At 44.8% G+C, this 26985-nt stretch overlaps 1 protein-coding gene across 1 annotated transcript; it reads right to left on the bottom strand.

The window, feature by feature from the left end:
- Window positions 1–739: 739 nt before the first annotated feature.
- FAM174B (family with sequence similarity 174 member B) lies at window positions 740–20486 on the bottom strand. Its single transcript, XM_052808281.1, has 3 exons — window positions 20097–20486; window positions 11509–11640; window positions 740–4663 (listed from the first exon to the last, which is right to left on the bottom strand). The coding sequence occupies exons 1-3, from the start codon at window positions 20372–20374 to the stop codon at window positions 4660–4662; spliced, it is 414 nt and encodes a 137-aa protein (XP_052664241.1). The 5' UTR covers window positions 20375–20486; the 3' UTR covers window positions 740–4659.
- Window positions 20487–26985: the final 6499 nt, after the last annotated feature.

The following is a 26985-nucleotide window of genomic DNA, read 5'->3' as shown; positions in this document are numbered from 1 at the left end:
AGAGATGAAGACATGAAGGCAGGAACAATCACGTGATACGTGGGAGAGGAAAGAGGCAGAGCTGATTCATGCACAGTGTACTGCATCAGTCTGTCCTGTAGCTGCTCTACAGTCTAGGAGTGCCTGCACTCCATATAAAAATAGTGCAAGAGGAAAACAGTCTTCAAAGTACTGCTAAAATGTGCACAACAACAAACAAGCAAGCCTGATTGTCCTGATTCTTATCTCTTGCACTTCAGCATCTCACCACACCCTGAAAACCACAAGGCAAAATTGCTTCAGACACAGGGAATTTGGTCAAGCAAGACTGAAGTGGAAGGAAGTCTGCTTAATGGCTGTGCTGTGGCCTGGCCACCCACCCCAGGGAGAGGACATGGCTTGATTCACTCAACTGGACTTGGAGTCTCGGACAATAGGTCTACAGTTTGTGGGCTCCAAGGTACCGAACATGGTTGTAGTCAAACGTACTAAGCTATCTTCCCTGTTGCAGAGGGTTTTGCCTTTGGAATCCAGATGTAAGACTAGCTTCTTGATGGTTGATGGGGACTTTGTGTGATTAAACGTATTCCTCTAACCTGCTGCTAAAATCAGTTTCCCCCCTTGTCATGCTCTGGTTCAGGGACAAAGGGACTTGCAGCCCTTTGAGGGATCACACAAGGCTCTCAAATTCACCAAACTTCAACAAGTAACAGCTGCTTTCCCATTCCCTCCTTAAACATAACACGCAACACAAGGGGGATTTCAAGAACATGTTTAATGATGGCAGTTTCTACTGAAACATGAGAAGTCCACTGAAACTCGTCTTACCAATTTTTTCTTAAAAAGAAGCTTTGGTCACAATGACAAATTCTCTTAAACATTTTTTTTTAAAGTTCAAGCAATTGCACAAAACAAAACGCATGGTCCTGATAACTCCTCCCACAAAAACTGCAGCAGCAGAAACTCATCTAACAGAAGAAAAAACTCTTAATGAAAACCATAGCCTGCCACCCTGCAGAGATTATATCATGTACAGTGAATTAGAGGGAACGGTTACAAACAAAATGTTCAAATGCATTAGTGCTTGTGTGTTCAAGCTTCATTAGTGCTTGTAGACTTCCAGAAGTCAGTATGGGCTTAAGATAAGCATTAGGATAGCACAAGTTAGTGTGCCAAACAAGTGTTTGCAGTCATCTCCACATCTTCGGAGGGGGGGGAACAACAGAAAAAAACCAACCCACCCCCCCAAAACCAACACACCAAACAATTACAAAGCTATCTGTGTACTTTCTGACTTAATTCTGCAGGCAAGTGTGGCACACCAACTTCTGGCTTCTCAAATGTAATCTCTGGTGACAGGGCTGTGGTTGGAGTAAAGAAGCTGCAATTCTGTGCAGGGTTTTTCCTCCACAGCACAGCATGCGCAAATAGGAAAGCCTCTAATTTGCTTGCTCTGTTTGACTCTGCTACTAGTCGCTAGATTTTGTAAGCAGTGTGCGAGCTACACAGACATCTGTAATAACGTTTCTCTTTTCATTTTCTGCAACAAAAAAATACACCTTTAAAAATGCTCTTGAACAAAGCAAGTTTGACTATGCAACACAAAATAGCAGCAGATACTAAGACACATTACAGTCACAATCAGATTAAATCTGCAGTGTAAGATACACAGAACATTAAGGTAAAACACTCATGTAGTGGTTAATGGCTATTTCTTCTCTGATGAACTCCTAGAACTACCTGAACCAAACAGTTCAAATTATTAAAACTATGTTTTAAACTAATTCCTACTGTTAAAAAAATATTCATATATATACTATTAGATGAGTCACATCAAGTGCTCTTAAAATCTTAACTAAATATAGCTATAGAATATTTAACCAGACACTTTAAATCACATACAGCAACTTTTGTAGAGGTAAACATTGCCTCACATTTGCAACAGCAAAGCATTCTGATTATTTTCATGACCATGAGCAACTGGTGAGGTTGGCCTTTTATTTCTACCGAGCAGCTGCTGCTTCCCTATAAGCGCTTTTTAGCTTATGGCACAAGGTTTGGGACCTCCCTGAAGAGCCAGAGCATCCCAGCAGCAGTTGAGCACCTCCACCTTCAACATCTTAAATATCTGGTCCCTGTCCACCATTGAGATTTGGCCATGTTATGGAAACGGTGGGATTTTTTAGCCACAAGCAAGGGGAGTGGATGGCCTTTGCCAGCCTAACTCAGCAAGTGACCCAAAGTTCTTTGAAAAACTCCTGACTTGAAGAACTGACTCACCCTCAGAAAGGAGAAGTGTCCTTTATGCACCTTTTCCTCTCATCTCTCTCCTACATAACTTGGTCTTTCCTGTCTTCTGTGCAAAGAGACAGTTTCATTCCCTCTCCACCACTCATCCAGAGTGCCTGATGCTCAGCTTAATGAGTTTGGCAGAAGAGTGGACATGAACATGTTGCCATGATGTCTGTTCAGAAAGGGCAGCCACTTCACTCTGTTGCCTCCTTCCACAAATGCAAACAGAAGCTTTTAACCTCTCTCTCTCCTCTCAACATCGTCACTTCTCTGACTTCAAAAGGACTCAGTCTGCCTAAGAAGTTCAATTTCCAGTCTTCAAAGTACTTTAGTCCTGAAGGGACACAATATTTCCTTCAGAATCATCCAGCCCAAGTCTGAAACCTGTTTTACCTAGGTGGGGAAAGAGCCCCAGATCTTATCTCAACCCGCAGCATCGTTCAAGCTACTGGTCCCTGCGACTGACTCCAGCCAGGACACAACCTGCTCGGCCGCATCCTCACCTCGCAGCTGACATGTTAAATATTGCTTAGTAACGGTAATATGGAGTGACTCAAAATCACTCCATGAATGAAAATAACATAGCATTTTTATATTGCCTTGATGACTAATATTAACACAACAGTCTGCTGTGGGATTTTCCCATCCAGGCTGAAGTGGCTGTTTGCAAAGCCTTTGCCGAGTCATGGCTAGGGAAAGCAAGCTGTGTTATGGGAGCTTCTTTGATGAAAGTGCAAGGCTGCTGGGAAGGAAAAAAAAAAAAAAATTCCCCTTCACCTTTTACTGACTGCAGGGCCCATGGGAACCGCACAGAACTGGCGTAGGTCGTGGTATCATGACAAAGCAGTTCAGTGTTCTCAGCAAGCCTCAAATCCCAATAGGCTTTCAAAAAAAAAAAAAAAAAACCACCAACCCAAAACTGGCAGCTTGCTGCAAGGCTGGTGCTTTGCCAGAAATTCTGCAGTTTCCTTGAGGGGTTGTAACTGCAGGAGGCTAGTAGAGGGTCAAGCAAACAGTGGGACAATCCTAAAACAATTGGAAAACATGAGTTTCCCCAAGAAAAGCAAGGTTCCAGCCAGCTTAAAAACTGAAAATAAAAGGTGTTAAGGGGTGCAGTAAACAGTAAAGTCTGAACTGCATCTGTGGTTACTTTAAAGGAAAACCACAAAGTAAAGAGACTAAACCAGTTAGGTTTGCCCTTTCTAATGATGGCCTGGAAAGTGTACATGCTTGCGGTCTCCGAAACCCAATTCAGCCAGATGCAGCAATCTAATTCTCATAGTGTCATCCCACAGCTCTGACCTCTGCAGCACGAAGCACAGCAGGGAGTGATGGTTAAAAATGCATCCTTGAGTTAAATGGGATTTGTCAAGCAGGTGGTAGGGGAAAACTTCCAGTTTGATACAGATTAAGATCACTTATATAAAGCTTCCATGAAAAATAAGAGGTGTTCTTTCTGCAGTCTAATCATTCCACATGAGGACTTAATTTGCTTAGAAAAAAGGTAATATAGATGAATTGTAGACAACTTACAGTCAGCACAGGACAGTACAAAACACTGGTTTTACTCCCTGTGGAAGGGCAGAAAATTACAAAAATATATCTTCTTTAATCCAAGATTGTTGTAGTTTAGGGCATGCCTGATTCTTCCTGTTTCCCTGTGGTCTCATTTATTGAAGTTGGTCTGATCAGAGCTCCTTGGGACAATGAGAATGTCATCATGAAAGCTTAGTGCAATTGTTGTTTAAAAAAAAAAAAATCAGTAGCAAGTCAAGAAAATTTTCTACATGAGTCAACCTTTCATCCCCTCCCCCCCAAATCCTACACTAAACATACAGTGTGGCATTTCAGCATGGCTTACATTTTTACCACCTAAAGTTGTAAGTCCCCTCTGTAAGGCCCAAAAAATACACTACTTGGTTTTTTTTTAAACACATGATCTGTTTAACAATGACCAAAGTTTAAGAGTGACTGAAGTATTGAATTAGGATTTTAGAAAATAAGTCCTTGGGCAGCTTGGTTTTATCTTCTTTGTCATCTTTCTTCTGCAAAACTTACTTAGACCATGATGAGCTGCAAGTCAGTACACAGGGCTGCATCTTGTCATGTTTTAGTGACACTGCAGCCCTCCTAAAGCAAGAGAGCTGAGTTTGCAAAGAGGAACTCTGGTCATTCCAACACAGCAGTCTGGAAACCAGAGAACTGAATGGTGACGTTTTGGTCAGAAGATCCATAGCCTGCTGTACAAACAGCACCTCGAGGAGGTGAGGCTTGGTTTGGTTGTAACGCTGCAGAGATGAAAGCCTCCCCTTTCACAGTTACGGCTTCAGCAGGTCCCTCGACAGCAGAATGACATCTTGCAGGGCACCAACACTCCACGGAGCTGCTTTACCTGGAAAGCAGGAAGAATTAGTACAGCTGTAGATTTGCAATTAAGTAGCTCACAGGCAGAGATGAAAACCCGTGTGCAAAGTGGAAACAAAATCCAAAAAGCTACAAAGGAAAAGGCAGCATTATTCACTGTGATTGCCATCAGTTTCCTTTAGCAGTTGATTTCCATGGTGACACTGATGTGATGTTAACACCATGCCAGGAGAAACTAGACCATGCGAAGATAAAAAGCAGAGTTATAGCAGACAAAACCCATATTCTGAAAGATCCTGTGACCAGCCACTGTACAGACCAGAGAAGGGAGCATGCACACAGGGACTGCTATTTCACTGCACATGGAACAGCATCTTGGACCTCACAGCTTTTTTCACACCAGTGCAGCCCCCTACTAACCAACACACATGGACTATCCTCCTTGTTATGGATTCTCCTCCTGACACCCTACTGCTTTAACTGCTTCAGGGTTCAAAAACAAAAGTCTTAATAGGAACTTGTTATGCTCCATGAAGAAGGCAAGAGCCCTCCCGTAGGACTGCACCACCAGTGTAAAATTGACTGAACAAGCCAGCAGAATGTGGTGTGCTCTGTAACAACTGTTACAGCCACATGAGGAAAGAACCTGGCCTTCAAAAACCAAACAAAAAATGCTTTTTCACCATCTCTTTCCTCCCCTGCTGTGGACCCATGGGAAACCCTTAACAGCAGCACCAAAGCTTTGGCAATGTGTTGTATTTATAGTAAGCAGCTGACTGTGTTGGTAATTTGTACCCCTTTCAGATGAGGATAAATGATACCCCTCCATTTATACACAACTTGTCTGCCTGCTGGGAAAAAAAAAAAAAAATTAAACTGCTACAAAACCCAGTGCAATTCACCTAGCATCATCCAGAATGGCCTGCGGCTTTTGCTGGCAAAAAATCCATTAAAGCTGCTCCCTTGAGAGTCAACACCTTGCTGTAACAAGCAGACAATACCATGCTCCGTTCAGAGCTGCAAACAGTCAGGATCTGGAAAGGATGTATTCAAAGAGAAGACACCAATAGTGTAACTCTCATATTTTACAGAGACTGCCGAAAGACTCAAGCACATCAAAGGCTGAGCCCTGCAACTGTGATGAAGATGTTTCCACATAGTTCAATGCTATCGGTGCCTGAAAAAGAGATGAATCCAGAATCCAGCCTTTACATGTGGTGCATCTTTCCTCTAAAACATCCTGCAAGCTCTCAAAAGCCCTTTAGTCCCATGATGGTTGAATAAATGTTCCTGTCTTCTTCCCTCTGACTGTCACCACTCCTTACACATAAATCTTTCTGCTTTCAAGAGCACTTTGGAAGATGCATTCCTAAAGTGCTTCTGTGTTTTGCTGGTGCTGCTGCTGTTAGAGAGAAAAATGACAATCCATGTGGAAAACAAACTGAGGAATTTCACTTAGCTGACAGGAAGGATGGAGGCTTCAATCTGCCCCAAGAAAAACTTTCTTTCAGTACTTATTTAGGAGCCTGACATCAGGACTGGGACAATTCCAGCTCTGACATTTAAATTCCAAGTTATTCCCTGACTCCGGGCTCTCACGTGGCACGTATCACCCTGGACTCAAAATGCTCTGCGGGGATGGTTGTGAAATTTCACCCAGCTGGGCTCAGCAAGTGTAGCAAGAGCAGAACGCACTGCCTCCAACAGCTGCAAGTCAGCAGGGAGAGGAGACACTGCTGATATCCCAGATTACTGAAGTGCTTTCAAAGCCTTTCATATGCAAGGCTCCACAGAATTTATTCAGTACTTGTTTTCAGTTTTCTATTAAAGCTGACAAGAAATCCCCCAATGAGCTACGCTAGAGTTAATAAGCTTAATAGCTAACAATTTTATTTACCTTTTCAGAAACTGGTTCTTTTTGCAGCTGTTTTATCTCTTTTCTCTTATTACACAAAACAAGCAAAGTGGTCTGTGATGGGGGATGGACACTAACACCAGTTTGTTGGGGACATTTGCCTGTAACCTACTTTATTTCACTCCTCTCTCCTCGAGTATAGCACAGTGCCAACTGCCTGATGAATCAGTGGCTTAGCTCCATCAAGTAGAAGATCATGAAACCTGAGCAACTTTCCCTTGCCTTCTTGAAAGAAAGTGCTAAAGGAGCACAGGGGGGAGGGAAATCTTAAAATCAAGATCTGTTGGTGGGATGAGAAAGAGCACACTTGGAGGATGGGATTTAGCTTTCCACTAACTCATTTTCCAAGGTGTGCAGCAAGTGTAATCCCATCATAAAACATGAAAAATACCTGACATCTGGGAAATGATGACCAATACAGTACATATGGTCCAAAAATCAATTGGACAGGGATACTTTTCGGCCTTCAGCAGCACAGATTGAACTGGCAATCAAAAAACAAACACCCTTTCCATGTTCACTTGCTTTCTTTGTGTAGCTCTGTAATAATTTCAGAACAATTCCTCAACTTCTTATCCAAATGCCTCTTTTAATACCAGAGCAAATACATACAGAAAACCATCCTCCATATTAAAAAAAAACAGTTTCCGTGAAGCTTTTCAAGGTGGTGTTAATGTCTAAATGATTTGGCATCTTTGTTCTTTGACAATCTTTGATTTACACTTTCAGCCTCGTGTCACACAGAAATTGTGCTTGCAGGATTAGAGAGACCATTGACAGAACTGCTTCCCTGCTACTGAAATGAGATCGCAAAGAGGGTATCTATCTAATCCAGCGCATGCACGCTTCTGCATTTGTCAGAGGCAGGCAGTGGGTGGCTTTTGCGTCCACAGAAAGGACTGTGTTTGGTTAAGATTTTGAAGTGGTCTCATTAGTCTGCTTTACAGGAGGAAGGTGCTTAATCCTCATTGCTCCACTGCCCAAGGGAAGTGAGGAGTGGGATCTACCGGGAGCCCAAAACCTTAAAGCCTCCTGAAAAAAAAAAATTTTTTTAAAAAAAAGTAACAACCTTCATCCAACAGCACAGTTTACACTGTCTGCTGTTCTTTGATGCCTCATGTAAGACTGGAAACAAATCCACACAAGGACAAAGCATTAAAGGAAAGAAAATTAAATGCATGAGAACAATTGGAGAGGTACATGTTGCTTCTCCCCTGTTGCTGCTAGACAGCAACTGCCTTTTAATTAGAGTGCTGTTTGCATTACATGGGGGAGACAGCACAGAATCTCAATTACTCCCCCCAAGCATAGATGTGAGTGCCAGTACAGGTCTTTCAACGATGGGAGGGGACCTCAAGCAAACCAGCCCAGAGCATACCCACATAATCCTCAGCAAAGACTTAAGCTGCAAACCCAAAACAAGACTCTATTTATGTCCTGCATATCCATCGAGTAGGTTAATATTGCGGTAACATACTTAGTATTATGCACAGGAGGTACCTAATGTCATGGCACTCCAGGCCAGCTCTTCAGATTTTTCCCTACTGCCATGCTGGTGGTAACCTTGGAGATCTGAAAGCATAAGATTGTCTTACAGTACATATAAGTAACACTTATAATAATAATGCTTACAGTCCATCACAGCCAACATGTCCCTACTGCATTGCTCTTTGGAAAACTGGCTCTTTCCACTCCATTCCCATGTTTTCTCAGAAGCTTGTATTTTAAATATACTTTTGGTGTCTTTCTGGTGGAAAGCACTGAGCAAACACCATTGCAAATCATCACTTTATGGAGAATGGACCATTTTCTGCATAGTTTCACAGCCTTTAAATCAAAAATGAACAGGACAAAAGATTCCAGCTAATTTCACATGATATTCAGGAGCCAGGGAGACTTTGAAAATTCTAGGTTTAAATAGCTACAGGAAGCTTGTTTCTGATGTAGATATGGCAGCACGTATGTTACAACACTGAACGATGGGCACTCCAGCCCTAGGCATACCTTTCATTACCAGTGTGTCACAAAGAAATAAAGAATTAAGGAAATCAGAATAATGACTCGTCAGCCATGGCACTGCACCAGTGGATCATGCTGCAGCATGGGGCTGCACAAGGTTTAGCCTCTCTGAAAGCAATCCCAGTAACAGTACAGTCACCAAAGCAGCACCTGGTCAAAATCCCCTCGCCAAGACTTGGTAGCACAGACGGGCCAGAAGTCTGTCATGCCATAAGCCAAGTAAGCGCCACTGCTAGGAGGCTGCTTGAATAAACCCGAACAGCTGCCACAACTGGTACTGACTGCTGGCAAGGATGCACCTTCATTTGAATTAAAAAATAAATAGATAAAAGAAAGCCTGTGGAATATTCTAGCCCATGGGAACTTATCAGGAGACACCTGTCACTCCTCTGTCCCCATCACAACTGCTTCCAGGTTGCCGCAACTCAAGACACATTGCTTTAGTTGGCTAACAAGCTGAAACAGCAGTATGACCCCATTCCTTATGCATCAGCCCTAGTAACACCTCTGCAAGTTCACCTAACGCATCTGAACAAGTTTTGGGTTTCTCTCTCTTTTTTTTTCTTTTTTTTTTTTTTTTTGAGATAATGGAGAGGGTAAGTAGTTTTCCTGACTTAGCAATTAATGAAGGCTCTTTTAAAACTGTAGGCACTTGCTGAATGTCCAAAACAAACCTACCACTCCAGTTGTGTAGCTACCTGCACATATTTATAACTCCATTTATTAACCACAGAGAGGGATAAAGCTACCTCTCCTTACCCTGTCTTCCTGTAATCTGCACCCAGCTGCAAAAAACAAAGGAAGTCTTAGGTGGCACAAGGCAACTATCTCCTGAATGTCATATTTTTGGGGGGGGGGGGGGACACTGGGGAAGGAACCTCAACAGAAGACCTAGTAGAAGTTAGTTTACTGACTTACTGCAGGCATGTCCAAGATGCCCTTTCTGCAGCTCTAGCCCTCTCTTCCCATCTGAACACAAGCACCTATGAAGAACCCCCTGACTGGTTTAATGGGGATGTCAATGGTCAAACTCAGCAATTCAAATTTGCGAAGAAGTGTCTTTACTGGTGACAGAAGATAGGAACTGTTTGGGGATGTAGTCTCTGAGCCGCACAAAGGAACCAGAGAGCTTGATACCTTTTACAGCAGATATATCCTCAAAGAAGCTTTCCCCAAATCAGTATCACTAAGGGGCTGTCTGTAAGATGATCTCCCCCTCTAAACTGAGGTAGCTCTGTTTGAGCTAAACAAACATATGTCTGAAACAGCAAGGACTTCAGAAAATGTGGAATTTAATAGCTGTTGCACTGTGGGAGAAAGGAAGAATTCCCACAGCTGAAGAGAAGACTTGTTGGCTAAGAACCAAAAACCCCTACAGTCTCTGAACAGAGCATCACACAAGGTGAAGAGCCATTTGTACTGTGGAGGAACCCACAAAGACCAAATAACTTTTGTGAAAGCATCAGCACAGTGTGTGCTCCAGAGAATCAACGTCAGATAACACAACCACAGCTCTCATGAGTCGGATGGTTTCCGCAAGCTCTCTTCTTTGTTCAGCTACTATTTTACTATTAGACATCCTATCCTGAAGCACTGCCATGACTGAGAACCTTCTGGTCTCAGTCTTTGGAAAACCCCTCTGATCTCACCATCAAAAGTTCACAGAAAGTACCCAGATAAGAGGAAGAGGAGCAGGAGGCACAGACAACAGTAGGCCATGGCAAGACAGATGTCTGCACTCTGGGTTTAACAAAGCTCAGTCCCAAAGTAAAAACTGCACAAGCTAAAATTATTAGAGCAAACACAGGGCAGCTACAGAAAATGGCAACAGTCAGGCAAGGACTGATAGGAGTCTTCTAATTCAAGAACTAATTATTTATACATAAAGGCATGACTCACACCCTTCATTGTTTCATAGCTTCCAACTATTGCCTGACTTTTATAGAGAAACAACACACTTATTTTGAAAATGACCAGCAGAGCGTGCGGTGGTATGTGTTTTAGATGCTGGCACACGTGCTTAGAGCAAATGCATTGTTCCCCCTTTCCAAAGGTAGGAGATGGGCAACAGGAGTAAAGCCTGGAAAATCTCCAGTTAAGAGTTGTCAAGGTCTGTGTTTTTATAATTAGGAGTGCTTATTTCAGCCAAAGTGAGACAGATTTTAGAGTAGGCCTTATTTGGATGAGAATGCAACTTGAATGCTGTGGATGGTTTGATGCAAATAAAAATAAGAGATGTAGATACCCTGATACCATAAATCAATGTGCAGCATCTTTATGTGCTGAGTGGTTGCTATAAATCTCAGGCCCAGAATAGGCACCAAGAGTTTTGGGTTGTCACACCACTTCTATCTCAAAAAGACAAACACATTTAAGGAAAGTTTGTTGCCAAGGGATAACTGCTAACACCACCAGCGAGGGACCACAGTCTTCTCTTTGTCACAGAACAACATGAGAGCACTCTGGTACAAACCCAGAGGTTGGTGGAGATTTGCCATAATTTCCCTCCCAGGCTCACAGCAATGGCAGCGCCTGGGAAAGCAGCCCTTGATCCACAGCCCTCCATCCAGTGTGTGTGTAGACACTGAGAGCACACAGGAACGACTGCCAACAGCTGCCGGAGAGGGGAAGTTCAGTCTGTTAAACCTTGTTAGCTCTCTGGGGCACGTGTATCCCATTGTGCTGCTCTGCACAGGAAAGAGGAGGGCAGACAGCCTAGGGGTAGTGACATGGTTATTACAAGAGCAGGAGAGTACAGAGCAATGTTTGCTGAGAACAGGCAGAGGGGCTGTAAAGGAAAGTGATAATGCTTGGGCAAAGTGAAAGGGAGACTGCAACTGCCATATCTCTGCCAAGCTGGCCCAGCAGAGAAAAAAAGAGCTGTCTTCACTAATAAGAGCTCAGTGAGCAAGCCTAACTGGATGGGCTCGCAGCAGTACCTGTATTTCACATCAAACACTGTTGAGTCTTCATCCTCATCATCTTCTTCATTCAGAGGAGCCATTTCTACCCGCTCGGCTGGAGTGGTGATTATGTCGTACTTCCTGGTCTTCTTAATCCTCTTGCCAGACCTGAAACACAGAAGTGGGAAGGGAAGGATTGTCTTTATACAGTATTCCTTGGAGCAGCTGAAGCTGTTGCCACCAACACTGAATCACCGCCCTGTTTGATTCAGACCTCCCCAGACACGAAGGCTGTGGAGCCAGCCGGCGTCCCCTCCTGCCGCCTTCCCAAGGCCACCGTTTGTGCCCATCAGCGTAGAGCACAATTTCTTGTCAACTGCAATCCAGATCAACATCAGTCTTTCAGCCTCTGACAAACCAGAGATCCTCTGCCATCCAGGGCAGACATACAAGCACAGCAGCCCACTGCATCCTCCTGCTGCCACGCTCAATAAGTGAGACGCAGGCTTAATCAGTTGAAGCAGCCAATGCTTTAGTGAACATGTTTAGGTTAGATAGCCCAGGTTAAGCCGTGGTGAGACAGGGGAATGTTCTAGGCAGGATTACAAGGAGCAAAGGGGTGGTAATGTTTGGGTACAAACAGCCTGCTGTCTTTTCTTGCCATCAGGCCAAGTTCAGGACTCCCAGAGCAACAACCCGGAGCCTTGTCTGAGAAGTTTCATGCCCTACGCTGTGTAAGTGCTATGAAAAATTATCAACTATCATTCAAAGCTAACTGTACCTACCACCTCTCCTCCTAGAGATGCCAGCCTTATTTTCCTTCTGAAATGGAGATGCTCAAGCGCATGCATCTCCCACAGTTTTGAGAGATCTATTTTCTAACACTTACTTTCAATTAACAAACACTTGGTATGTGGCTTTTCAACTAATTCTCTGCCTCTGGCCTGAATTGTGCAGGTTCTTTTTATTTCACCTGCTCCTTTCATGCATATCAGGAGGGTCACACTGCTCATGCATGAATCCAATTTTGTTATTATACATTAAAGAAGGTGCTGATGTGTATAGCTAGCCTTCGGGGAGAAAAATGGATGGTTTTGGTTAACAAACTGCAGAATTTTCCCCTTCACCTTTTATAAAACAAAACTGGCAACTGCCAAGCATGAGAAAGGAGCTGGTGCAGGCACAAGCACGCAGCCCCTAATTTTTGGTAATCACAACTACCGCTCCAAGCAGGCAGCACATTATGAGTACACTTTCACTGTCAAGGAGTCTTGCCCTGGCATGTCACACAAGGTGTGCCGGATTCAACACTGCCATTTTTGCATCAAGAAGGGATGCCTTTTAAAGAGTTACACAGTAGCAAGAACCAAGGTGTGAACATCACAGCAAGACTGGGACTCAAGCCCTGCGTTTGCATCTCCACCACAACGGTCCCTTCCAGGCTTGAAGTAAAGGAAATTTAAAATCAGTGAACAGCTCCGACATGGAAGTCTCAGTGCCTCTGCCTAGCATTGCTTTTGGGCAGTAGTCCAAGGCTGAACAAACAGGTCCCAGCCCTCAGGATGGGGCAGTTTGCATTTCCTCCCTGTTCTGAAGGCTAAGGTTGCATCAGAAGTGAGAAGAAAGTATTCTCCTGTTGTCTAATCTTTATAGCAATCTGTGCCGCTGTGTCACATAGAGCACGGGGTGGTTTGTTCTATTACTGCTGCTGTTGAAACAAGCAATATTATATCTGATACAGTAGGACTCTTAACCCAAACACTTGAAAATCCTTTTGAAAACACTTCTCTATCTTATTCTGCTTCTCAGCCAAGACCTAGAAGCAAAGTGATGCAGGGAGGTCTCATCTTACAAGTAATGCACTGCTTTTACAAGAAACATTTACTCATGCTGTGAAGCCTAAACATAGACCAAAACTAACCTGTGTCAGAACAAACCAAGCACAGCCTTACCACTTCGCCTTACACGTACAGTCTGCAGGGGGGTTCCATAGGTTCACCCATTTAAGACCCTACCTGTATATCAGGCCCACTTTATTGAGAGACATTATCCCTCATTCCCTCCATTAGAAAACATAACTTACTCTACGGAACTCATCTTACAACAGTTAACACTGAGTGTTTGAAGCAATTACTGCAGAATAGGTATTTTTAGAAATGGAAAACTAGAACCATTTAGCCTCCAGCCATTAATTAGTCTATTTGGGCTACACTTTAAAGAGGACCTGGAGCAGAACTCGCTGCACAGTATCTATTAATCCTCCACAACCCTCACTTAACCACAGTGCTTATTTAGAAAAGGGAGAAAGTTCATTTTGCTGCTGGTTTTTGGCTAAGCCACTACAATCAGTTGTTTGCCATTGGCAAGGCAAAAGGGTCTTTCCTTGCCTCTTCTTCCTCAATTAATTCTACACCAGATTACCTAGCTAATTTGTCATTAATCTGTATTTTTCAGTGGTCCGTTTTCTCACACTTGCTCATTTGAATGACTCCCCTAGGCTTCATAAATACTAGAAGAATTACCCGAGCTAACTTTAAAGGAAAGCCTTGGGAATGTCCCTACATGCATGCAAAATAAGCCTGTCCATCAGGAAACAGTTGCACTTTAAAACTCCCAAATCTCAGTAGGATCCCTGTAATCATCAGTGATGACAATGCGAAAGGAAAAGCACTTTATCCAGCAGGTGGGACCAGGCAGCATCTTTTGTTTGCAGACAGACAGCAGAGTCAGCAGAGTAGCACAGGGCAGGAACTACAGAATACAAATGCTTCATGAACTTTGGAGACCTCCTGGATACGATCAAGACACATTAGCCCTCATGGGCAAAGAGAGGATCTCCTTTCTAGCCACGTTCATTTTGTGTCGGTTTTTTTAAAGCAAACAAGAAGCGTGCTGGAAGCTGTGGTCAGAGTATGCCCCTTGCATAATGACAAGCTGAAACGCTCCCCAAGTGATTTAGCCAGGGTAGAAGCGGTACTGGGTATTTCAGCACAGAAAACTGTCTTTCACTTAAAAAAATCATATTGCTTCTGCTGTCTGACTTTAGCCACCCCCCCTGTAATTAGAAGGGGATGCTACAGGTCTTGCACTGAATCATCATGAGGAGGGGGGAAAAAAAAAAGTTAACTGCAGCCAGGGATATTAACCTTTCACTTTAGACCCCATCAAAACCAGCTCGCTGGTGTTAACAGAAGGCAGGTGTAGCAAGCACAGCACTTAATTGAGAGAAGATGAAGTGGTGTTCGCACACTGGCACTGCCCTTGGGCTCGAAAGCCTGTGGCACCGCGCACCACACCAGGGTCTCGTCCATCAGAATCAGACGTACTCCCTCCACCGTGCCACGCAGTGCAAGGAGGGACAACATACAGAGATGGGCTGGAGCAAAACGCTGACTTTGTATCTCTGTATTTTGACCAGAGGCTATTTTGATCAAGCACCAGTCATATGCAGCACTTCATCCTCCTTTCTGAGGCATCATGTGGTGAAGTAACTGCTCAAGTCAACTCACTAGTTCATTATATTATTTACACCTCTAATCTATTTTAGTCAACAACCCTGATATTCAAGGATAATGCTTTTCTTGACCCAGAGAGTGAGGTCTCTGCATTTCTTATCTAGCATTAACACTTCCTGCCAAGAGATGCAGAGGGAGGGGACCATCCCTGAAAAAAAGGAAAAACAAAAAAACCCCCTATCCCTTCTTAGCAGAGTACTTATTGGAAGTCTGATTAACCTTCCTCCTAGAACTGCAGCAATGTTATATCAGGAATGGAACTGGGACCAGTTTATTTGCTGTTAATGGTCTCCCTTAGCAGTTGAAAAAAAAAAATTAAGGAAATATAAACCTGGGGAAACTCCAGGCTTACTACCAGCTGATGAATTAGGTCAGTGATATTTCATTACTGTTGATCTGTCTGGCTATCTCTGCTCTCTGGATGGTGCTGTATACAATGAGGTTAAACCATGAAGCTAAGTCCTCACATGTTTTCTGGATATACATTTTGCTGTAGCAAACTGAAGGTGCTGTGTTTTCTAACAATCCAGTCTTTAAGATGGAATATATGTGGCCACAAAGAGCAGAAGAGTCCCCTTGCTTAACTCCGCTGCTAATAGGACAGATGCATCAGAGACTGCTACTGGGAGTAACTTCAGGAACACCTAAATGGGATATTGTTGTGGTTTAATGAAGCAGTGATGTCTGTAAGTAATTAAAATACAGCCACTCACATCTGGTGGTCAGTACCAGTGCCAGCATGTACTTCCAAACATTATAGCACAGTCAGACCAATATCATCTGAGATGTGCTCGAGAAGTATCCTTGTTTCATAGGAGACAGCTATCGAAACTTTTATGATCTACCCAAACTCTTCAAGGCAGTGAATCCTACAATAAGAAACAGCATTCATCCTCTGTTGTGACTGTTCACATCACAGCTGTAAAGAGCCCAAGACAGTATGAGACAGCGATCCCCTCTCCCTTCCTTCTGTCAATTTGCTGTCACGCTCACATAGAGACACTCCAGTCTTCCCAAAGACAGGACCTCTGAGACCCAGGACAAGTGTCCCATTTGTCATTCTCTGTAGCCCTAACTAAATTACATGCAGCTTAAATGAAGCTTTCAACATAGGTCACAAATACGTGTTTTGGGGTTTGGTTGTTTTGTTGGGTGTTTTCCCTTCTCCATTTAAGGTCATTTTAATGGTGAGTTTTTCTTTCCTGTTCCTGGCAGAGGTCTTGTCTTTGCTGGATTACTCTAACTGGTTATAATACAATTAATTTTGAATCAGTCAAACTCTCTGGGGTTAAGCCTTGGATGGCCCGGAGCAATGGCCCAGCTCATACAACAAAGGGTCTTGTATCCTATGATCATATGCTTGAACCTCTCTCCTCAATCTCAGTAATTTATATCAGTTTTGCAATTACTGGAAAACTAAGCTTAAAGTGGTATTTGAGGCAGAAATCAAAATTGGACAACAAGCAATGTAACAAAGCAACGAGTTACAAAATAAGCAGGTAGCTTGTCTCTAAAAATCTAGATAAATAGCAGCCTTTTCCAGCCTGCGTTCTGTTCATTCAAAGGCAGGTCAAGGCATGTAGCAAACACTTACAGCACACAGTTTTCTGCAGCTAAAGCTTTGGGTTGCTTTCAGCTGGCCCATTTGAGCAGCAGTAACTTACTCAGTTTCCCTAGAAGGCATATGGTCTACCAGCACAGATAGCCACATCTGAAAAATTACATTTCCTGGGAGCTGATCCCACGAATTGTATTGCCATGAAATGAACTGAGCCACACCAGGAAAGAGAAGTAGGGCAGAATATGGGGGTAAAAAGGCAAAATTCAAAACGCAGATCAGAGAGTGAATTTAGCCGCATGAACTGTTCATGAGCTGTTGCAAGACACTGTGTTTCTTGGTAATGCAAACTACCCAACTATTTGATTGAGAATAACATGAAATTTGGTCTGTTGTGGAAATAGTTTTGGTTTTGGAGCATGCAGTGCCCAGGGGTATAGGAAAGAAAGCAAGCCCAGAACTGAGCTTGCCAAAAAAAAAAAAAAAAACAAAAACACACCAAACCCCAAAAAACCCTATAGCAAATTAGGCCTTGCCACATTCAGACAAATAGGAGAGTCTTGGCTGGCCTTCACAGTCCCTAGTAGCCACAGAGAGAAAGGAAATTCAGACCACTTTGGGTAATACCACATTCTGAATCACAGGACCATCAGATGAATTCAGAGCATAACAGTCCCAAAAGGAATGAAGAAGAATCTCTGAGCGTTGTCTTAAAAAAGAGAGCTGGAGAAATGTATCATCCCTGCTTGAACAAAAAAAGGAAAATAATATATACATAAAAATATATAAAAGTGAGATGTATAAAAAAATAAAATTCATTTAAAAATAAATCCAACGCCTGTGACAAGAATATCTGGCCCCTCACTCGTTCATTTCATCTCTACAACCCATATCTAAAAGGATAATTTACTTCCAGCAACCCAGAGCAATTTCACAGTGAAGGTTTAATCAAAGATTGGATTTCAGCAAAATCTCTTCAATAGGAACCCATGACACTTCAGAAAAAAAACTGCAATGTTTTTTACTAAGTATGAACAAAGCTCTTATTCTGATGGGAGAAAAGCTTTACATTTATTGAGGGTAAATCCCTTATCTCTTCTGCAACAGAATCTCCTCCAATCTATGTTGTCAGCTACAAGTGTGACACTGTACAAACGTACCTGTTGGTATTCTTGTCTCATTTGCAACTGGGATAACTGTTTACAAACAAGTGCTCTGTCAGATAAAGAAACATACTCAGAAGCCAAAAGCTTCATTTTCCATTTTCCTTGCAGGTTCTATTAAAGATACACAAGAGATCTCAGAGGGCGAGGGGTTTTTTTACATATCTTTAATGCTGCATTAACTGTGATCAGTTGCGTAACGATGACTTTGGCATGGGAGAATTAATCCATCATTCCCAAGGTGACTTTAACCTGGACCTGTTTTTGCTGATTATGGTATAGGGAAAGGTCTTTAAAGGCTATCAGTTTGCTTTCTTTGGCTAGAAATGTTCAGCCTTACGCCAGGTCTCCTTAACACAAGGTCTCACTTTATACCCAGAAGAAACCAAGGCAGAGGAAATAAACTCTCCAAGATCAGAGAGCACCAGGAGTAGAAACTTAAGCTTTTCATTCTGCACTTAGTTATAGACTTCCTAATTCCAGCTCATATACCTACTACCAATTTTGCTGTGTTTGTCCATCATACTGATTAAAAAAAATTCTCTTCAATATTTTACTGGGTTCTCCCAAATCACCTCACTTTAATGCGTAAATTTATTTGCACTGTCTTTTGCCAGCTGCTGCAACACATAAGAAGAATTTAGTTAAATGTCTATTTCTTTAGAAAATATCAGTTCTTATCATTTTGGTCTTTAAGACCACATTTTATAATACTACTGTTGTGAACACTGTCCTTCCTACACAGAATTAAATCAGAAGCGGGAGAAGCAGAGGATTTCAGCTGCAGCCATCATGTAAGTCACAAAGGAGCTGCCTGAAGACAGAACAAGGAAGAATTCGCCAACTCCACTTGTTCAACTACTTCTGTCACCTGAGACATGGCGCTCACCTCCTCCCTGCTGCCCAGAGCCAGCTGCTCCACTCTCCCGGCTCTTCCCTGCTGCCCCTACCTAAAAGTCAGATGACTGTTAACTACTGAAAGTCTGCAATCTTCCTAGCAAAGCTGGGCACAAACAGGCAACAGCTTTTTATTTGTAGACTGCACTAGTCAGGGACAGCCTCTATTGCACTGTGGGGACTCTCGCCACTACCCTGAGATAAATAATAATTAACACTAACAGTACCAAATGGAGCTTTAGTATTTGCTTTTCTTCTGCTTCGGCAACAAGCCGAGAGGAAGACTGGCTTTCTAAAGGTACTGAGTTTAATTTTCTCATGTCCCTCACAGCAGGAGACATTACACAAGTTTCAAGGACTGCCTGGATAACTCAAGCACGTGCCAGCACCAACCCACTCCAGCATGAACTGGCCCACGCTGGTTATGCCACGCTAAATGGATGATACGAGCACCAAGCAGATGCAAACCTCTGCCCAGCTTCCTGCTGCTCACCAGCACTTCTCCCAGCTCTGTGAGGAACCAGGAGTTTCTCTCCTTCTGTGCTGGAAGCAGGAGCTTGCCTCCATCAGCGATCTAGCTGACTGAAACATTGGGAAGTTTGGTTACACATCACAGTTCCAGTCAAATCAGGGCTGTGATCTAAACCAACATCTACTTTTGGCTACGCTGGACCTCCTCAGGCCTATCTGCTTAAGCTTCATTAAAAAGATTTGTCTTTTTTACCCAGCATGAGTTACTACAGCAGTGGCATCTGCATTATCCCACGGGTGCAGACGACACAGGTGGCTGAGGCTGGATGGGACCTCTCAAGATCAAGCAGGGTGACCTGGAGCTGGCTGTCCAGGTGGGCTTTGAGTATCGCCATGGTCAAAGATCCCACAGCCTCCTCCGGCCACCAATGCCAGCGAACCACCACCCTCACAGCAAACAAACCCCCCACATATTTTTGTACGTTCACGTGGAGTTTCACACGCTTCGGTCCGGGCCCACTCCAGTCCCCAGCCACCGCTGTGGCCCCCACGCGCAGAACTGAGGCCCGTGTGCCCCACGCCTGGAAAAAGCCACTCGAGACCCAACTCCTGCCCTGTTTTTCTGCAGAAGCGGAGGAAGACGCACGTTTGCGCGGCCGGCAGCACCCCTACGACTCCCCAGGAGTTTCAGGAGGCATTTACACGTGCCGTGCTCGAAGTCAGGCTTTAGAACAACTATTAATAGGCGAGGAGCTCAGCACCGCCCGGGCTCCCCGCCTCCCCGGGCAGGCGCTGGGAGGTCGCGCCGCCACCGGGGCTGAACGCCTCCCGCCTGCCTCGGCCGGCGAGCAGGCCTCGGCCGCAGCCCGCCCGACCCCCGGCCTCCCCCCCGCGCTCCTCCGCCGCCGAGGACAAGGGGAGCCCCGAGGCCGCGGGCGGAGGCCTTGGCCCGGCACCGGCACCTGCCGGGGCCGGGGCCGGGGCCGAGGGCGCGGCGCGGCCCGGCCGGGCCCTCCCTACCTGAAGACGCGGAGCAGGAGGCAGGCGATGAGGGCGGCCGTGAGGGCGCAGGCCCCGATGACGGCGGCCTTCAGCGCGGAGAGGTCGCGGAGCAGCGCGGGCACGGGGCTGAGCTGGGCCCCGCTGTGGTTGCCGGGCGCGCCGGCCGCCTCGGCGGGCGGGCGGCTGCCGTTCACCGCCGCCGGCTCCTGGCTGCCGCGGGCGCCGGGCGCGGCCGGCAGCAGCAGCGGCAGCAGCAGGCAGGCCGAGAGCAGCAGCAGCGGGGCTGCGGAGCGCATCCTGCCCGGCTCCGGCCGCCGCCGTGCCGAGCCCCGGAAGGCAGCGCCGGCCCGGCCCGGCCCGGCCCGCCTCCCCGAGAGGCGCCGCCTCCCGCGGCCGGAGCCCCGCTGCCGGGGGCCGGGGAGAGGCGGGCAGGGGGGCGGCCGGTACCGCGGCCTTCAGCGCCTCCTCCCCGCCCGCCCCGCGGTTCGGTTCCTGCCGCTGCCGCCGCCCCCCGGGCTCCTCGGAGCTCCCTCCGCCGCGCCCGGTGCCAGCGCCATCTCCTCGCCGATAACGACCGCTTTTAATCAACGACGCGCAACGTCTGCCCGGGTGCAGAGCGATCGCGGGGCTCGGACTGCGACCGCGGAGGGTGGGGACCTCCCCGTGCTGCCGGTTCAGCACGGCCTGGCTGATAAACTCCGGAATTTCTAGATCAGGTGTACTTTTGGTTTTGCCTTCCCCGTGGTCACCGAGGCTCCGCTTCCGCGTTAATTTATTTACTGATAATCCACGTCTTTAAAGTCTTAAGAGTCGTGGAAATCACAGCCACCGTTCTGCAAACCACCCCGGGCGTGCTGAGCCTGTGAACAGTGCCATCCACTAAGCCCGGCGGGGAATAAGTAGGGGAGCGGGGGAGCCTGCGCTGCGATACTCCTGAGATACAACTTACTTACTTTTGCTCTCCGTGTTTAGCATTAGCGTGAGCTTCACCGCTGCGAAATAATTGTGTCTGGGGAGAGGGGCGCATTGCCACTGAACTGAAGTGAAACAGAGAAGAGGGGAAAGAAGAACGAGCCCACTGCCTTCCTATTAAACTCTATACTTTGGGGTTGGCATGGCAGGGTATAATGTATAGAAACGTGCGACTCAACTGTGAAAAAGATGAGAGAGATGTATTCCTGCTGGCAATGTCCCATGGGAAAGGTGGCAGTGAAATAACGCGTGGTTTATCGACTTTCCCAGCCAATTGGGATGCTGTCTTAAAGTGCCACCCACTCGGTTATAAAAGCATCCTGTGTTTTTTGCAGGAATTTCTTTGGGATGAGGAAATTTTGACGTGGACAATGTGCAGAAGGCCCCCTAGGCTGTCTGAACTGGTCATTGTTCTGGCTTTATTTCATTGCTTACTTTTGTGTAGTTTCCCAGTTTCCAACATGGGGCCCCAGTTTATTTCTGTTCAGGAAAAAAAAAAAAAAAAAAAAATCCAGCTGGGGAGGAGGTCACATTGGTGATGCAGACTCTTTCCCAAACATTGGTGTGAGCGCTGCTCACATGATTTATTATTTGTAAACACTGACCCTGATGTTGGCCCTGCCTGTTCTGAGATGTTTGCCAGCTGCTGCTCAGCCTCTATCAGATTTCACTTGGTTGTACACTGCCATTCCTCTTGCAGTGCAGTGCTTCTCCATGGGATGAAGGAAGGGGTGTCAGGGGCTTCGAAAGCGAGAACCACCTCCCGCTGATCACAGAGCTCGGGGTCCAAATCCACACCTACCATTCGCCTTTACTTGTCTATGTGAAATCAGAGCTCCACAGTGCCATGTATTGGGCACGTACCTGCTCAAAGACACTCTTCACCCTCAAAAGCTAATATTCGCAATCGCTGTGTGGGAATCCTGGGTGTGAATCCACTCAGGATTCTGCTTAAGTGCTCAGCCGTTAGACAGGAGTGATGGGTAAACACTAGATGATGTCCCACTCTGATCCTTATGTCTGTTCCTCTGGTGTTCCTTGGGCAAGGAGAAATGAATGGCAAAGACTCCTATGAAGCTTGCTCAAAGCTGAGTACTGCTGGCTTTGCTGTGGAGTGACGCAGGATGGGTGGGCGGCACAAAATCCTTCTGAAAAAAGGCATGAAAAATGGACTTTGCTGGACCTACAGTTTTCCTGCAATCTTCTTTAATCTTACCTTGGCATGGCTGCTGTGGTGCTGGACTGGCAAAAGGGCACTGTACGCTTTGTAAGCCAAGTAATTTTGTTTCACGTTCTTTTTTTAATAGAGCCGGACTTATTCCTGAAATAAATATTCTGCAAATTTGCAACAGGATTTGCTGTATTGTATGAGCATATCAGTGTAATTTCCTCTGAAATGCACAGCCTGAAACATCTGTTGCTTGACTTGCATAAACCGGGCAGTAGTAGATGCTGGATCTGGCACTTTTATTTGATTTTATTGCTACTTTGTTTTTTTTCTTTTTTTTTTTTTTTATGTTGCTATGGCAGATATTTCAATCTACTAAGATTTAGGCTGAAAGCCAGTACAGGGAATTAATATTTATTGTCACTACAGAGTTCCTCTATTTGACAAGGTGCAATTGTACCAGTATGTATGGTGTCAAACATATTCCAAACAGTCTAGAAATGGTAAAACTCAAGATTCTTCCAGCTTGTTTCTGATCCACCTAAGAAGTAGACTTATGCTCTTGGGATTTTTGGTGCTCGGGTGAGAAGCTGCACAGCAGGAGGAAGAAAAGGAAGGTGTTATCCATGTGCAAAGTGCAATTAATTCTCTTTGTACGCTTGCTCTGTCCCATGCCTTCTAAGGATCTCATTTATGCCCTCTTCTGCCAGGGTCTGAACATAATTGGATTTAACCAGCCTCTCTGTGACAGTGGTTAACGGTTTGGATGCTTTTTGCTGCATTCCTTGCATTTGGTTAGGTTCTGATCAGCAATGTCTAGACACCTGTGGGGGTAGATGCGTGACTCTGTTTGGAAATTGAACCTGCGGAGTCGGGGGGTCCCATAATTCGTACCTCTATGTACCTCTTGCATGAGCCCTGTGTGTCTTTTCCACTGCAATATGTCAGAGAAATGCAGACATGACCAAATGCAGAGCATTTCAGGAGGCTGGTGCTGAGATTATACCTCAGCAGTGCTGGGAGCCACATCTGAAGCTCTCTGAAAGAAAGAGGAGTCTTCCTCTTGGCTTAGGTGACCCTTCCATCAAATTCTGCATTGCTTTGAGTAGTTGAGCATGTGCCTGGAGGTGTCTGTGACCTTCTGCAAGGAGATGGAACAGAACTGCTGGCTGGCAGTCTGCAGCATTAGTCCTATGGCTCACCAAGTGAACCGTAGAGAATGTCCCCTTCACATGGACAACATGGGATGGGTGGGTGGATCTGTAGCATCTAGCAATTCTGCTGCTCCTTTTGGCAAAGGATTGCCTCCTTCTGTGGCTGCCCTTAAATGTTGCACTTGGAGCCTGGAGGACCTAGATTTATTCCATGGTGTCTCCATTCTGCAGTGCAATGGGACATTATATTCCACCACATTGTGCAGGGTGCTGAGGAACTGCTCAATTACAGTTTAATTTGGTTTTGTTCTTTAATTAGGCCAGACTGGGCTTTGTTCCATCTGTTCAATAGAAATCTCAAGTGACTGATTCTTAAGAAAATAGTATCTAAGCTCTAGTCCATTTTTTTCTGAGCTATACAGGGTATTTAGTGTAGTCTCTTCCCCTTCATATGTTAAAAAGGCTGAACCAGTGGAAAATGGCTGAACTTGCTTGAGAACGAGGCATAAAGCCCCAGGAGTTACATCGTCTGAGGACTTCCCAGCATCTCAGCTAACTTTAGACAACATAAACTGATCCAGCTGTCCTTGCTGTCTCAACTTCCTTTGGAGCCAGAAGAGGGAAATTTTACCCCAGAAGTGAAAATACTAAACCAGCCTCAAGAAATGCTATACTGGAAAGGAATTCCAAAACTGTAACTAAGGGGAAAAAGGGCCCTCATCTCAACAACGGTCATGGAGTAGGATCTTCCAGGTTTTCAACCCTGCAGTAACCTGCAGCCATTCAAAGACTCAGCTTTCAGAACAACATTATACTTGCTCTTCGTGTTAACATTCAAACAAGTAAATAGGCTGTTGGAGCAGAGGAAGCATGGAAGCTTCTTTACAGTCCCACCCCTAAAAATGGCATTAAAGTGGAAAGCATGGCATCCAAAATCTCTGTCAAATGGCAGTATCCAGAGGAAACATTTGCAGATTGTTGCTATATAAATAATCTTTAAATATTGCTCCTGAATTTTAAATTAACTTTGCAATCCTAGCTCCATATTCTCAAGATACTGAGGACTTTTTTGAGTAAATGTATTTGAGGTGAAGAGTCATTAACGTGACCGTTTTGGAGAACATAATTTGTTTCATGTGGTTTCAGGGTTTTTTGGTTTTGGGGTGGGTTGGGGGTTTTTTTTGTGGGTTTATTTTTTTTTCCTCATAGATGCTTTAATGATATTTCGCATGTCATTTGCCTAATTTGGGAATCATTCCTAGTTCCTGGTCTGGAATGTGGGATTTCGCAACTCTGTTCTTCAATGACATCATGTGGTTTGTTCTGAACAGAGCAGTAACAAATAAGAGCAAGCGGAATTTACCAGCCCTTCTGTAATAAACATTTTATCTGAATAGTCATCTTTTGGGGATCTGAACTAATTTGTGGGGTTTAGATTTTACCTCATAAGTCACATTTTCCATGTATATAGGACAAAGAGTCCCACTTGGATAACAGGGAAACTACAGCTTGGTTTCATCTCCCCCTTCGCAGTGGTTGATGTGAAAGCCTGCACTCCCGAGAGCTTTGGTAAAAGAACAGGACTTTGAGAAGTGGAGAGGAAATTCACAGTCAGTGAAAAATGCAGAAAGTAGTTGGTTTCCTTTCTGATGAGAGCTTGCTTTTCTTTCCTAATACAACTATGAAGCTCAAGGAGAGGGCTTTGCTGATTGTAGGGGTGGGAGTTGGTGTAGCTTTTCTCCCTGCTGAGCTGTTCTTCCAGTTTACACTTGTTCAGTATCATTATAAGTTTGAGCTCTCACTAGCAGTTGCACTTTCTGTAGAAGAGTCTGGTGCTGGCTAAATAGAACAAGCGAGAGTGTTTCTGTATGCAATTGCTTCTGGGAATGGCAGATTTCTGTATTTATGGATGCCTATTACAAGAGCATCCCCATTTGTGGGAAAGGCTCTTCATGCATTGCTTAGCAATGCATATGAAGCTCAGGCTGCCCTTTCCTTTGTGCTCTCTGATGGCCTCCAGGCAGCACCCAGATGTATTTTTAGCTCTCGGAATAGGGTAGAATTTGCAAGAAATTGTGCAGAGAAGAAATAAGCAAAGGAGTTGAAGCTGGCTCAATCGTTGGATTTAGGCAAGCTGGGTTTGTGGGAATGAATACGTGTTTCTGTGCAAGAAATGAAATGTATACAAAATGAGGCAAACTGCCTTCCCAAGGATTTTCTGCAGAAGTAATACACCTTCTGGACAAAGACCAGAGTTCCAGTAAGGAAGGAAATAAAGTGTAACATGTAAGTGTTACATGAGCACACCTCTGACATCTCAAAACTAAAAAGCTAGGGTACTAGCAGAGATATAAATTCAAGGACCGACCAGGTCTCAATCAGAGTCTTTGAGCTTGGATGTCAGACAAGAGAGCATATAGTAAGTGCAAGGATTAATCATTCTTCCAGTGACTATCGATAGATAGCCTCAACCAGCAGTGCAGTAGAACTGCAATGCTTCATCTATCACGAGTGGTCTGAGGGCTGCTGTGAAGTCCTGTTGTTAGAGACCAGTGATCTAGAGCAAGCAGTAGCTTCAGATACACTTGGACAAGTCTGACTGCTTTGCACATTCCTAGTTAGCTCATTATATTAGCCTGTTATTCCTATAACCCTCTAAAGCATTTATGGCTTTTTACAGACACTTAAAAGCCAGTGTTGTTGCTGCAAAAGGCTTGCAATTTAAGCCTATGATAAGCTGCAGATTTCTTTTAAACAAAGGTTGGTGCAATCATTAAGCCAGGGTGCAGAGATTATCTCTTTAACAGGTTCCTACAATATCACTAATATACACAATGTCACAGTGTAGCAGTTAATCTGAAAAAAAACAAGGAAAGGAAGGACACCAGTAAACCACAAATCTTTGTTTAGTTTGGATAACAATAATCAAAGAACACAAAAGCCGATTATGACTTTGCCTCCCACGGCTTCGCTGCCTATTCGTGCAGTATGTCCTGGCTGGCCCGCTGAAGTGCAACCTGAAGGAAGCTGACAAATAATTCAAGTCTTTTTTTTTTTTTTTTTTTAAGATAATTTGCAGATTGTGTCGTTACACTGTTTTTCTTCATCTCAGCTGCATAAAGCAAACTCATCGGGGTGGTAGCTGCTAATCTTGCGGCCTTAGCTGGCTTTGGAGGTTTATTGATGATGTTGAAGTGACTGCCAGGTAGCAGGACTCCATCCAGAATTACAAGTGACCTGGATGTGAAAAAACCAGAATTTGTTCTTAACCCCTCTGCATACTATCTCCTGGTCCAGCTGAACTGTCGTCACCCCCAGACATGGCACTTATTTTGTCATCGCAGGAGAGATAAGTCAGATCAGGTCAAAGGGAAATATGTGTGCTGTAATAGTATTTCTCATCCATCAGTACCTGCTTACCTATGTCTTAAAAGTCCTGCACATGTATAATAAGCAGAGAATCCTCCTGAGCCCTTGTAGAATGCTGCACTAATACGTCATGGTCATTGCGACTATGAAACCAACTCTGGGATGTCTGCACACCGTTTGTCATGCAGACATCCCTTTGGAGCGTGTAGCTGGTCTCCAGAAAGCCTGAAGCTCACAGACTTGC

This window comes from Harpia harpyja, chromosome 14 (assembly GCF_026419915.1).
Source record: "Harpia harpyja isolate bHarHar1 chromosome 14, bHarHar1 primary haplotype, whole genome shotgun sequence".
NCBI lineage: Eukaryota > Metazoa > Chordata > Aves > Accipitriformes > Accipitridae > Harpia > Harpia harpyja.
Note: the sequence above shows the minus strand (reverse complement) of the source record. Positions and strands in the feature narration are given on the sequence as shown.